The sequence below is a fragment of the Macrotis lagotis genome, chromosome X (genome assembly GCF_037893015.1).
Source record: "Macrotis lagotis isolate mMagLag1 chromosome X, bilby.v1.9.chrom.fasta, whole genome shotgun sequence".
Lineage (NCBI taxonomy): Eukaryota > Metazoa > Chordata > Mammalia > Peramelemorphia > Peramelidae > Macrotis > Macrotis lagotis.
This window is the reverse complement of record NC_133666.1, coordinates 49,016,712-49,031,864: the sequence shown is the minus strand read 5'-3', so window position 1 is coordinate 49,031,864 and position 15,153 is coordinate 49,016,712. Positions and strand designations below refer to the sequence as shown.

The 15,153-nt window shown below is 39.8% G+C and overlaps 1 protein-coding gene across 1 annotated transcript; it reads left to right on the top strand.

Annotated features, from left to right (window-relative positions):
• Nucleotides 1–696: 696 nt before the first annotated feature.
• Nucleotides 697–13,710, top strand: TAF9B (TATA-box binding protein associated factor 9b). The gene is made up of 7 exons (XM_074207759.1): nt 697–783; nt 6,839–6,920; nt 7,294–7,430; nt 7,523–7,657; nt 11,361–11,442; nt 12,297–12,413; nt 13,323–13,710. Exons 1-7 carry the CDS (start codon nt 733–735, stop codon nt 13,487–13,489), a joined length of 771 nt encoding a protein of 256 aa, XP_074063860.1. The 5' UTR covers nt 697–732; the 3' UTR covers nt 13,490–13,710.
• The last annotated feature ends 1,443 nt before the right edge of the window (nt 13,711–15,153 follow it).

The window sequence follows — 15,153 nt, the reverse complement described above, 5'->3', positions numbered from 1 at the left end:
GACAATTCAGGAGGCCCATGCTGTACCCTTCGGGGTGGCCTAGCTGGATCCTGTTGCACAAGGTGTGCGGGATTTGGCGTCAGCTGGCCTCCCCCCAAGGAGCAGCTGTTTTCCATCTCGGCTGGGGCACTGCCTTCTGGGGGCAGCCACGGCTTGCCAGGGGGCGCCATGATTTCGGGAGCTCCGCGGTGGGTTTGGCTGAGGTCGCCAAGCTAGCCGGCTGCCTTAGGTGCCCCGCTGCGTCCCGGGCCGCACCCCGTCCGCCCGTGCCTCGGTTGCCTCTTCCCAGCAGCATCGTGTGCCCAGGCCCTCCCGGGCGGGGGGGGGTGGGGCAGCATGCGACCCCCGCCCAAGGGCCAGTCACCGTCGCAGTGCGGGCTGGGAGGGGGCCGCGGCCTGGGGCTCGAGGGCCGCAGGTAGGCAGCGCGGCGTGTGAGTGGCGGCCGGGGGCCCCCCGTGCCAGGCTCACTTCCTCCTCGGTTAACCCCCCCTCATTTTCTAGGCCTCCACATTGCTTTCAAAGAATTCCCCGGGAGGGGAAGACAAGCGCCGCCGCCCCCCACCCCCTCCCCTCGGGCGGCCTCCACAGCGCCCCCACGCGGAAGCCTGCCAGCGCCAGCCCCCCGCTCTTGGTCCAGCCCCGGTCCCGCCCACGCCCAAAGCCCAGGGGCGGGTGCTATATAAAGCGCGAGCTCCCGTTGCCCGGCACCGGAAGTCTGGCTGTCGAGTACCATGGAGCCGGCTAAGATGGCATCTCCCAAGAGCGGCCCCAAGGATGCTCTGGTAGGTGCGAGCGAGGCGCGCAGCCGGCAGGCTCCGCGCCCGCGGGGAAGCGGGCAAAGAGGGCAGGGGCCTCCGGCCGCGGCCCCGGGCTGGAGGTGGCGGCGGCCCCCCATCCCCTCCCGCCCCCCCCCCCCCGCACTGCGGCTAGCCCTCCAGCTGTCGGTGGAACCTCCAGGCTCCTGAGCTTCTGTCGCAGAGGCCTCTCCGCGCCGCCCGCCCCACCCTTCTCCCCCCATCTAGCTTCCAGGCTGCCCCCCAGCCCGGCCGCCCCCGCCAAGGCTCCTTCGGCCTTCCGATTCCATGGCGGCATGGGCTTCTTCTGGAGCGTGTTGCGCCCTCTTTTTCTTCGCATCCCTGCCACTCCCCATGGGCGCCCCCCCAACACACACCTCCGCAGAGAACCCACCCTTGCACCAGATAATTACAGTCCAGCCAAGCAAATCGACGCATTGGCCGGCCAGAAAATGGATGCCCCCGATGCGGGGACTTGCTTGGCTGGACCCCACGGGTTGGAGACTGGGGAGGGGGTTGCTCTTTCTGCCCCCCAATTTCTCTGAGGGACGGCGGGGGTGGGGGAGGAGGAGGTGGGCGGGAGACAAGGCGGATTTTCGTTCATCGGAAAAATGAAATTGTCATTGCTAAAGAATAAGATATTGACATCCTAAGGGAAAGGGGGGTAATGATCGTGGACCTCCTTGCAGTCTGTCTGTCTGTCTGTCTGTCCGGCACTAAGCATTGATTAACCGGCCGCTCTGCGCTAAGCGCAGCAGATACAAAGAAAGGCAAACAAACAAACAAACAAACAACCTGGCTCCTGGCTCTCCAGGAACCCCCATTCGTATAGGGGAGACAAGATGGCAAAGATTTTGCACAGACAGGCTGCTGAGAGGATAAAATGGAACGTAATGGCCAGAAGGAAGGCACTAACATTACAGAATGATCGAGAAAGCCCTCCTGCAGAAGGTGGAATTTTAGCTGAGATTTGAAAGACGCCATGATTGGTTCACTGTTCTGATCAGTATTCAATCTTTCTAGGTTGTTTTCCTTGACATTATTGAGGTCCTCCTGTCAGTTGTTATCCTCGCTTTGCCTACTTCAACATCACTGTGCCTCTTTCCACAGCCCCTGCGACATTTTTCTTTAACCTTTAGGTCTTTTATCATCTTTGCCAATCTGATGGGTGGGAGATGAAACCAGAGTTGTTTGGATTTGGATTTGAATTTGGATTTCTCTTATTAGTAATTTGGAGTATTCCATCATATATGGTGGTTGATCACTTGAATTTCTTTTTTTTCAATAAATTTTTATTGATATCTTTTTTATATAACCAAAATGTCTCCTCACAGCCCTTCTTTCCTCTTCCCCTTTTCTCCCCTCTCCCCTCCCTCCTGCCCCCTCCCCCCCTTCCACAGAAGCCATCTCATATAACAAAAATATTTTTAAAGATGGAAAAAAATAATTGAAAAATAAATCACAAAAAATGATCACCACATAGAAAAATCTGGAAAATACATGTAACGTACCACACCCGTGGACTTCCCACCTCTGCAAAGCAGGGAAAGGAGGGGGGAGTGTCTCATGTTGTTCGAGAACAAAATGAGATGATACTAGGTAAACCATTTTGTAAACCTTCAATGTTTAATAGATTCTAGCCAATAGAAATTATTTATGGCATAATACTAGCTAGAATCTAGACAGCCCTTTCAAGATAAACTATATTCCTAATATTAATATTATGGTTGGTATTGTATTAATATTAATTATAATATTAACAACATATCTCTAACTTAAGGACCATTTTTGTTTCTTATAATTTTGCAACATCTCTTTTTTATCATTTATGATTCTTTCCATTTACATTGTTGTAATGACCGATTTTTGGCTCTGCAGCACAATCTGTTAGATCTTATAAATTTTTCTTTGTTTCTCTGTATTAATCAAATTCCTCATTTCTTAAAACACAGTAATTCTATTTACATTCATTTGTTTAACCATTCCCCAGTCAGTCAGCATCTACTATATTTCCAATTACATGCTGCTTCAAAACATCTGCTATAATATATTGGTATACATGAGGATTTTCTTCTTATCAATAACCTCCCTAGGGTATAAATCTAATACTGCAATCTCTAGGTCAGAGGTACAACATGGATCTTTTAGTCTTTTTATTTGAGTAATTGCAAATGGCTTTTCAAAATGGTCGTACTGATTCACAGCTCCACAGCGCACTACTGGGCTTAGTGACCCTCCAGCATTGACGCTTCTCACCTTTTGTCATCTTTGCCACTGTGCTGAATATATATTCAAAAACAAACATCTTTGCTGCCTTTGGAAATGGATCTCCAAATATTTTATGTATTCTAGTTTTTTTCTCAATCAGATTTCCCTTTCTAATGGGAATTAATCAAATAAAGGAACCAAAAGGTCCATACCTTTCACCCAGACATTCTATTACTATATTTATTCCTCTAAGGAGACCAAGAAAGAACATTTTCATCAGTACCAAAATATTTATAGCAGCATTTTTTGCTTATAGAAAAGAATTGAAAACAAAACAGATGCCCATTGGTTAGACAATAGTTAAACAGTGATCTATGAATATAATGGAATATTACTGCATCCTAGGAAATGATAAATATGAATACATAGAAGCAGCAAAAGATTTATATGACCTAAATTCTAAATTCAAGAGCAAAGAAAACAATATAGACATAGTGCCAAGTAAACACTATACATAGTGAATACAATCATGTAAGCAGGACCACCACATTAAAAAAAAAAATCAAAACATAATGTTATAAAATTACAAAGAACAAGCAGAGCCTTCCCAAAAGGTATAAGATATCCTCACACACCCCTTGTCAATAAATGTGGTATATAGTACACATTTTAGACTTATGATATCTTGATCAGTTTTGCTGATGGTGGGGGACAGAGGGAATCTTTAAAATGTTATTTGTTATATGGCATGGCTCTTTGGGAGGTGTAGGGATATTGGGGGAATTTTGGTGATGTAAAAAAGACATCGATAAAAAAAACTTATTTTAAAAAAAGAAAAATGGACTCTCAATTTGATAGGAGAAATTTGGGGAGTTGTGACTTTTTAAGTAAAAGGTGAATCACTGAAAGCCAAAATGCTCTCATGTGGGCCATTGAACTCCAACTACTACAGGCAGAGAGAAGCAGGCGAAGGGCCAGAGAAGACAGCAGCAGCAGAGGAAGAGGAACCTGAGGAGAAGAAGTGAAGACAGCAGGGGTAGGGTGAAAAGCTGCTCAGACTGGAGCTCAGACAGGTAGAGGGAGTCAGCTGGGACAAGGCTTCAACTGAGTGATTACTGATGGATCAGGGAGAACTGATTTCATTGGCCAATACCAGAGGGTTTTGCTCTTTAGTGCCACCTAGCCTTGGACAAAAGTACCCCTTAATGATTTGTTTTTCTTTGCTGCCACCTCTGGCTTAAGAAGGAAAAGCAGGGGGTGGCAGTTGTAACTGCTTTAGAGCGTGCAAGTGAACTGGTTTTAAAGAATGAAATTGAATTCTTTTGCTCTAAGTCCCATGCTGATTGTACAGTATGAAAATCCAATCTGTATATTTCAGAGATAGCCAATTTGATGAACTTGGCAGTTCTCTGGAATAGAGTCTCTGGCTTCCTAATCTTAAAACCTAATACTTTCTGGAAATCCTTCTAAGGGTGTATAATGGTTAATTGAAAGAGTTTATAAAGGATGTGTAGTAGAAAAGAGGAAAAAGATTTCCCCAGTGTTTGGTATTAAAAAAATGCTCGATTGGACCAATGACACATTGAAAACCTTAAATCTGGTGAATTACCCTAAATCCATGAGTTTTCTTCCTTTCCTCTTCTAACTGTGGGCCCATTCTCCACCATTGCATTGTTATGAGTGATGTGGCTCTTCGTGTGCTATGGATTTATTATGTACCTGATTTAATAAAATATTATTTGTAATATTTCTTTTGTCTAATTAAGTGATTGAATTCTAAAGGAAAAGACTGTTTTAATCCATAGCTGCAAAAAACTTCTAATGATGATCTTAAGGTCATGTATCTAATGTAGAATTTATCGTGGAATATGGCACAAAATGTTGATCTAATCCTAATTTCTGCCAGACTGCTTTCTTGGGTTTCCCATCAGTTTTTATTAAATAGGGACTTCTTTTCTAAGTAATTTCTGTTTTCCAGCTTTTTGAACACTGGGTTATTGGGTTCTGTTTTGTACATTCTATATTTTAAAACAAATACCAAATGGTTTTGATAATGTGTTAGATTTTGAGGTCTGGAAGTGCTACTTCCCCTTTATCACAACCTCTTTTAATTATTTCTCTTGCTATTCTAATCTTTTATTCCTCCAAATGAATTTTGTTATTTTTTTGATTCAGTTCTATAAAGTAACTAACCCTTTCATAATTTGGTATAACATTGAAACGGCTAGTATTGTTATTTTATTGGCATGGCCCAGCCATGAGCATTGAGAATATTTCTCCAGCTGTTATTTATGTTGGTGTTACTGATTTTGTTATAAAGAAATCTATTGATTTTTGTGGGTTTATTTTGTAATTTGCAAAAATGCAGCTCTTAGCCTAATTAGTATCTTTGCTGATACCCTAGGACTTTTAAAATAAAATCATAAATATAGTTCTATCTCCTCTTTACCTATGTTATATGACCTGCTTCTCTTTTAATTTTTAATGGTATTATCTTTAATGTATAATATGGTATAAGATGTTGATCTAAGCCTAGTTTCTATCAGTCTGCTTTACAGGTTTCCCCAGCAGTTTTTTAATCAAAGAGTTCTTTCCTAAGTGATGTTTTCTGACTAACAATGGATTATAGAGTTCCATGGTTTCTGATTCTCCCTTGACTAGTCTGTTCCATTGATCTATTTTTAAATGGTTTTGATAACTGCTGCTTTATGTAATTTGAGATCTGGAAATTCTATTCCCCCTTTATCCCTATCCCTTTTCATTATTTTCCTTGTTATCCTAAATCCTTTATTTCTCCAAATGAATTTTGTGTTGACTCAGTTCAATGTCCCTTGGGTAGTTTGACTGGTATAGCATTAAAAGTATAAATTAACTTTGGTTAACTGTTATTCTTGTTAAATTGGCATGACCCAGTCATGAGCACTGTGATATAATTAAATCTTTCCAAATATTTAGTGTACTTTGGTAGATTGAGTCCTAAGTATTTTATGCATTTTGTAGTTATTTTGAATGGGATTGTCCTTTCTTTGATATTACTTTTTGGACTTATTATTATATAGATATTCTGTTGATTTTTTTGTGGATTTATTTTGTAGTCTACAACTTTTCTGAAGCTATTTCAATTGGTATCTTTGCCGATTCCCTAGGATTTTCTAAGTAAATCTTCATGTCATTGACTAATATACTTTTTAATCTCCTCTTTACCTATCTTTATGCCTTAAATTTCTTTCTCTTATCTTATTGCTATAACCATTATCACCTTTAATAGTGGGGATGTGAGTGTCCTTGCTTTACTCCTTTATTTATTGAGAAAGCTTCTACTTGCATTTTTTTCTTTTGAAAACTGCCTGTTCATATCCTTTGCTCATTTATTTTGGAAGAATGCCAGCCTCATTCTCCATCCCAAAAATGACAGACTGCTATAGCCACTACTCCAGAAGCAATCTTCCTGGTGGAAAAAAAAAAATTCACACACAGGCTACGTAAATGTTCTCGAGTTCCTATTTCACACCCACCTTTTTTATTTTTTAACTAAAAAATTTACATATAGAAATTGATGAGGTTCTTAACCCTCAAAGAAGGAAACTAGTGACTTTTGGAGTTTATACAGGGAAAGAATGGGAGTTCATTTGGAAGACTTAAGAATCAGAGACACTAGGTATTCAGAAAAAGTGATGTGTCCAAAATCTGGACACTAAATAAAAATAAAGGGAACAATTTGCTCTCCAGGTGACAGTAGTTGTGACCTTGGACTGCTTTTAGCCAAACTTTAGAGTTCAGTTTTTAGGCTGTCTGTTTTGGTGAGGATAGCTTACTACTTTATTTAAACCCACAGGTGATGGCACAAATCCTGAAGGATATGGGAATTACAGATTATGAGCCAAAAGTAATCAATCAGATGCTGGAGTTTGCCTTCCGTGAGTGACCCACAAAACAAAATTTCTCTAATTCAGCAAGTAATTTGATACTAATGTCTTCTATAATTCTAATAGAATTGTATTTTCTACATCAGCCACATAAACCTAATCTTAAAGTATATAATATGGGCTGAACTCAGAGAGGGCAATTTTTTTTTATTGTGGTAAGTATTTAAATGGATAGCATAAGGCAAACTTTCTCTCTCTCTCTCTCCATATATACATATATACATATATATATACACACATATGTATATATATTTAAAAGCCATACATCTCAAATTAATAATTTTTAAAAATAAGAAATATAATATAACCCAAGTAAGATTAAACCTTTCTCGTGTCTAAGAGGAAATTGTCTCCATTCTCAAAGGATATGTAACAACAATTTTGGATGATGCAAAAATTTATTCAAGCCATGCTAAGAAAGCCACTGTTGATGCAGATGATGTGCGATTGGCAATCCAGTGTCGATCTGATCAGTCTTTTACTTCCCCTCCCCCAAGAGATGTGAGTAACATTTATTTCAACATCTGTTTTATCTGGGGGGAAGAGGGGGAGAGAGAGAGAATACAGCACTAACTAGGGTTTATTTTTCTCAGTTTCTATTAGATATTGCAAGACAAAAAAATCAAACCCCTTTACCATTGATTAAGCCATATTCAGGACTTAGACTCCCACCCGACAGATACTGTTTAACAGCACCAAACTTCAGACTTAAGTCTTTTCCAAAAAAGGTGAGTGTTTTGTGATTCTTTTTTAAAAAGAAAGTAAGTTTTTCCAGAATAAAAAATAAAAATTACTAGACATTAGCTAAAATAATTTATTTAGTACTTAAAACTATTTAAAAATTCTTTCTAGCTAGCTAGCTATTCTTTTGAAAAGAGGCAGTGTGATGTAGGAGATTGGTAAGCTGGCCTTAAAGTCAGGAAGGATTTTGTTCTTTAAGCCCTGGGTTCCAGTCACATCTCTGACCCATCCCTGGCTGTGTGACTCTGAGCAAGTCACTCTCAGGGCTCTAGTCAATTTTCTTAAAACTAAAAGTTGTAGATAAAGTGCCAATCCATGCTGGTAAAGGAATTTCCTCACCTAGGAGTTCACTAGACTAATCCTATTGAAATATATTGAGATGGATAGCATCAGGAGCTGGGCCTATCTTATGCTATAGTTTTTATAAGACCTGAAAGAAAGCTTGCTAAGCTTTCTTTAAATCATATGCCATCCATTCAGTCCTAGGAAAATTGAGGCCCATGGAAAGGAAGGAGTTCACCTGAGGTCAGAGCTAGCTAGTGAGTAGCAAAGAAGGGATTTGATTCCAGGAATGGCCCTACCCTAATCACCTCAAGATATCTATCCTCCCTGCCTGAAGTGCCATCATTGGAGATGTCTTTCAGTTAAGGTGTTCACTGATGAAAATGCAAATACAACCTAACACTGTGAAAATGGAAGCCTGCCCAAAACTGCACTGCAGTATCCAAGTGGAGATTTGATTAAATTCCACAAAGATACATTAGATGCTTACCAATCCATCAATAAACAACTTATTAAGCACCTACCACGTGACAGTCCTTACACTAAGGCTGGGGATACAAAAAAAAAGACAAAGGACAATCCCTACCCCTCAAGAAGCTCACAATCTAATGGGAGAGCCAGAAGGCAAACAAATATATACCAACTGCATGCAAGACACTAGGGATAAAAAGACAAATGAAACAGTTCCTTGCACTCAGGGAGCTTATGTTCGAATGAAGTGACAGAACATGTACATAGAAAAGAAAATACCACATAATTTGAGGGAGGAGTACCTGAGGGCATCATAGAAATCCTCCCTTAGGTAGGGATGCCTGTCCTGAATGAGCCCTGAAGTTTGGACACATTTAGAGAAGCAGTAGATGGAATGTTGAATTCAAGGAACATACTAGTAATTGAATTTGGCTGGAACATACAGTACATGAAAAGGGAATGAAAGGAAGGCTGGAGATTGTAGAGGACCATAAATACTACATTTAGAACCTTTATCATATCCTAGAAATAACAGGGAGGCACTGAAGGTTTTGGAGGTGATCAGGGTTGTATATTAGGGTTATTCTGCCAGCTATATCGAGAATGGATGGGAGAAACAGGAAGAACAATTAAGATACTATTGCAGTAATCCAAGCAAATGACTATTTCCAGTTTGACTGGCAAGATAATGAAGTAGAATCAACAAGACAGACCAACTTTGGTATATGGAGGGAGAGGAAAGAATGGCTATGCAGTTACAAAGCTGAGTGACCTGGAAGGATGGTCGTCGTTCACAATAATTGTGGAAATTTAGAGGATAGGTTTAGAAGATGATCAATTCCATTTTGGATATGTTGAGTTTGAGGTTCCCCAAGTACTTGACCATCTAACCCTGGTCTGCCAAGTGCAGTCCTACATCACCAAATGTCTGCTGTTTTTTGGACATAAATTGGATGGCCTAGAGAAATCTCAAAGTCAATGTTTCTAAAACAGAATTTTTCCCCCTAAATGCCATCCTACCAGTGTCTCAGGTTTGTAATCTTAGCATTATCCCTGACACCTTGCACTCCTTCACCTCACATACCCAAGTCAGTTGCCTGCCATTTCTAACTTCACATATTTCACACAGGGTCCTTTTCTCCACTCACACAACTACAATTTAGTCTAAACCCTCATCACCCCTCACCTATATTGCAATAGTCATTACTTGGCCTTCTTGCCTCAAGTCTTCCACCACTTCAGTTCATCCTCCACACCACTGCCAAGAAAATGTTCCCTAAGTATAGATCTGACCATGTGACTCCCCTTTGATTTCTTGTTACCTCTAGAATAAAACATAAACTCATCTAGTCATCTAGCTTCAAAAACCCTACCAAACCTGGCCCCAATCTACCTTACAACCCTCACTGGACATAGTCCACTCTGCAAGCCAGCTTTCTGCTCATTATACCTATGCTCCATCTCTCATCTTCCACACCCTTGCACTAGCCATCCCACTGCCCTGTATGCACACCTTCCTTATCTCTGCCTCAGAATCTCTTCTTTAAGATATGGCTCAAGCACCATCTTCATGAAGCCTTTCCTGATCACCTTGCTAGTGTCTTCCCTCCCAGTCTACCTCATATTGATCTACTTTGTATATATTTGTACTTATTCCCTTTATATTTGTGCTATATAGATTTATCTATGTGTTTGTCTCCCTCATTGGAATGTATGTTCCTTTATGAGTTGGGATTGTTTCATTCTTTGTTCTTGTATCCCCAGCTCCTGGCAGAGTGCCTGGCATGTAAGTAGGCTTAATAAATTGCTAGTTGATAAGATTGAGGATGACCAGGACAAGTAGTTGTTAATGTAGGACGAAGGTTCAGGAGAAAGCTTAATTCTAATTCTGGATAGATTTGGAGGTCATCTTCACAAGGATAATTGAATCCATAGGAACTGATGAGATCATCCAGAGAGAACAATAGTAGGTAAAGAGAAAGGTCCAGAAGAACTTTATAGAATACCCAGTTTAGAGGGCAGGAAATGATTATTGAACCAGAAAAGGAGGTTGAGAAAAAACGGTCATAGAGGTAGAATTCCAGAAAAAGTATCTCAGACTCTATAAAAAGAAATAACATTGAAGGGTGTGAGAGGTAGTAAATATGGACAAGGTCAAGGAGGAAGACAATGGAGAAAAGGTTATATTTAGTAGTTAAGAGATCACTGGTAACTTTGAAGATGAAAATTTCACTAGAAATTGTGATTTCAAGCCACACTCAAGGTTGAGAAATGAGAAGGTACTAAGGAAGAGGCAGTGAATACACTACTTTCTGGGAGTCTTCTAGGAGGAGCTACACACAGATGAAGGATCTTTTAAGGATAGAAGAGACTTGTTTGTAGGCAGGAAGGAGTCAGAAGATGGCAAGACAGCAAAGATGAGGAGGATCTCATGTTGATTGCCACAGTTTTTTGTTTTTTGTGTGGTTTATTTTTTTTCCCCAATGAGTAGGATGCAAGATCATCTACTGAAAGAGGATGGACTGAAGGCATTGGTGGTGATGGGGGCTTGAGAAAATTGGAACAAGCATAGCATGAAAGAGTCAAAAAAAAATTGCTTACAGCAGTGAGGACTCAATTAAGATTAGATCACAGGAATCTGTAATGGATCAAGCACTAGTGTAAATAGTCATTTTAAAATATTTCTGGCATATTTGTGACAATTTGAGTTGAATGTCAGAGGAAAAGAGAATTAAAAAAGGAACATTAAATAAAGGAAAGAGAAAGAGGAAACATAATTTTTAATATAAATCTTTGTCATACTATGTTGAATTTGTGAATTATTTATTAAAAAATATTCTTCTTTGTCAATTTTGGGGTGTTAAAACCGTCAACATTCCAGATGGATTTGAAGATGTCAAATCAGAATCAAGAATTGTGGCTTTTCTTTTTTTCCAGGGGTCTGCTCCAGCTGGACGGATAACCGTTCCTCGCCTGAGTGTTGGTGCTGTTAGCAGCAGACCCAGCACTCCTACTCTGGGTAAGAGAGGGAACTTTTTCTTGATGGTAGCTTTTACTACAAAACACTAAAGTTCTAATAAAGCATTTTGGAAGAATCTTCTTAATGCTTGAATTTTATTTTTAGTTCAGGGTGATTCAAAAGCCCCTACGCTTATGTTGACCTTTTAAATCTAGCTAACAAAGGAATTTTCAGCCTTCAGTGAAGTTATTAAGTTATGTCAGAGTGAGTGACTTATATCATTGTTTCATATATCTGGAGGTGAGCTGGGTATTATTTATGCTAGTGGGCCTCAGTGTAGCACTCTAGGCTTGAGGAAATTCCAGTGAAGGGGAGCTCTGCCTCTCAGGCCTCCAGCCCTATGCTCTTATTTGCTAGGAAGTTCTTCCTGACATCCAGCATTGCCCCTAGTTCTGGCTCACTGGAGCCAAGCACAACCTAATGGGTCTAATCATATCCTTCCTACATTTGAAGAATACCCAAGCATCCTTTCGATACCCTGAACTCTCCTGCTCCCTCTAGGCCTCTTCTCTTCTTTAACCTCCACATCTTCAGCACCTTTCTTCAGTCTCTCCTCCAAAGAGTATGATCACCCTAACACCTTTCCCTGAGCAAGTTGCACTCTCTTCTCAGGGTTCTGCAGCATAAACTGTCCTTCCTAAAATGACACACTTGGTACTGATCACAAAAGTAGCTCAGGTCCACTAATTTATGTTAACATCAGGACCTCCTAAAACTTAAAAATATTATGTGCTCTTTTAATGTTCCCTTTCCCTTGTTACCTTTGCTTTGAAGACAATAAGGAAAAGAAAAACTGCTATGAACAATCAATATGAAGTCATCTAAGTAATAGAATTTGTTAATATTAATTACAGGTACCCCATCTGCTCAGACAGTTGCTGTTTCAACTAAAGTTGGGACTCCTGTGTCAGTGCCAGGCCAAAGGTTCACTGTTCAGATACCACCCTCCCAGTCTGCGGCTGCCAAACCAGGTAATGAATCAGTTTGGGTCATTATTTACCTTGACAGCAAGGTGTCGGGTGCATTCTGTACTTGTCCTGAAATTCTCTCAAATCTCCCAATGTACAAAGCTTTGAGGAAAAATGCCCATTGCTTGATTTTTTTTTCCCTGTGTATAAACCCCAACATGGAACTCTTCAAACATAATTTTGTTAACCTCATAAATGGATATAGACACACATTTCCCATCATAAAAGATTCTCAAGACCAAATGCTTCCTACTAGGTTGAATCACTGTGCCAGGTAAAGTGTCCCAGTATTCAAAAAACTCTAGTATATCCAATTGGGAAATAATTACACACACTTACACACACACACCCCTACCTCATATGTATAAATATAACATATTTGCAATCTAATCCCAGGGGGGCTAATGGCAATAAGGCAAAATTCTATTCCTCCCTGGGCCCCAATTCACTGTCTCACTCTGCATATTATCTATCCCAAACCTTGTCATCACACCTCAAGCTTTTCCCATATGCCTCCTCTTTCTTAAGGATCTCACCTATTTCACCCAATACCAAGGCTAGTTAATGAGCTCCCCCATCCCCCTTACCTCATCTCACTAAATTCTGACATCTGCCCTTATTCTCTTCTCCTTCATTAGTCTCTGATGAAGATTGCTCTGCAGTCCCATCCCTTCCCATCTTCTTCAGCACATTGTCCCCATTATCATTTCCATTCTTTCTCTAATCTTTAATTTCTCCCCAGCCACTAATCCTTGCCCTGCTGCCAAAAACCATGACCATAACTTCCCCCTCCTTAAACAACTAATGAAAAGTCAGGCTATTTTTACCCTATAATACTACTTTTCAAATACTTCACTGTTCTGGTTTGGAATCTCAATACCTATTTTGGGTGTTATGATTTTTATCTTGCAGCTGTTCCTGCGGCTCCTGCTGTTCAGAATGTTCTGATTAACCCTTCTCTGATTGGGCCAAAAAACATCCTCATCACTACCAATGTGGTATCACAGAACACCCCTGTTGAGTCACCAAATGCGTTGAAAAGAAAACATGAAGACGACGATGATTATGATAATTTGTAAAAGGCATCATCTGACAGCCTCGATGCATTTCTAAAGTATAAATAGTTTGGAACGTAAATGTAATCATGTTAAATTCATAGAAAACAAAAAACTAAGTGTTAAGTAAAAAAGTAATGTAGTTGTAAAACTTTTTCTGCTGTTAAGATTGTTGAACTTTAGTAGAATCATGTATGTTTTTCATTAGAAATTGCATGCAAACAATAAAGTTATAATTCATCAAATTATTCATCATTTCATTATGTTGGGAAGATGGAAGGTCTATTAAACATTGAATCATTTATAAAGCCAAAGTAGTATGTAGTTAGTGCTAAATATAACTGTTATGTGGATAAGTAATTAAGTTGTCTCCACACTCACAACCTGAATTCCTTAGCTCTCTATCATTAAGTCTCTGATAAGGGTCAAGAATAGACAAAGAGTAAAAGATTTGAATATGATTCAAAACAGATGGGACTTCACAGTAAACCCCAAATTGTTGCACATTGAGGACTTGATTTTTTTTTGGTAATAAACCTGTCACCTCACAGTTCTTATATATCTTTGATAATACATCTTAGGTATCACATTATTCTTTAACTAGTCTACATTCCTGATATTCAACTATGTTTTGAGATCACCCCGATGCATGTTTCTCATGCATCCCTGAATACTCCTTTGTGTATGGAGTGCATTCAGTTTTGTCCCTTTGCATAAGGCAAAATTTCACCAAACCTTATAGAAGTTTCAACAATTTCAACAACTTGTACAAAGTTGGCTTTCTTGCAAGTTGTAATGTTCACTTGGCTCTGAGGACATAACATCTCCAATAATTTAAAGATATTCTCAGACATAATATTAATACTGAACTCAGGACTGACAAATGTGGGATACCTGTAATCCTTTGTCTCCTTCTCCCACACCTGGAGTTCTCTTCAAGGTGAATTATTTGCCCACCAAATTTGCCAAATCTACTCCAAACCTCATTAATGATAGTGTCATGTGGGATGAAATCAAATTCTTATAGTACAGGTACTTTCTTTTGCCTCTTTGTTATCTATAAGGCAAGTAAAAGAAAAAATGCATCTAAATCCAAGTCCAATTCATGTCAAGCTTACCAAAAATGGATCTATTTTGGTTCTCTTTGAACATATCTGAAAAATCTTTTGACATTCAAAATTGAATTGAAAATTACTTTTGATTCAAAAGATTCAACAGCCTTTGAGATACAAGACCTCAATTTTTAAATAAAATCCATTCCAACAATTTAAAAAATATTTTTTTAGGATAAAATGACTGGAAACAGTTTTTCAAAAATCAATCTTGGAAGGTATAGTCAAACCTCATAGACTTGTGGGGGAAAGAAATTTGTCATCATGTAGCAGAGTTCATACCAGTCTGCTAGCACCTCTGCCCTTTTGATTTTGGTGTTAAGAGCCTTAAGACCAAAAGGAACAAAGAATGATTAATCTACAGGAACAGCAGTGAATAATGTTAACACAAAGTGTCTCAAAAAGGAATGAGTACGTGGCGTAGTGGATAAAGCACTGGTCCTGGAGTCAGGAGTACCTGGGGTTCAAATCCAGTCTCAGACACTTATTACCTAGCTGTGTGGCCTTGGGCAAGCCACTTAGCCCCATTTGCCTTGCAAAAAAAAAAAAAGGAATGAGTATGTAAAAGTTGAATGC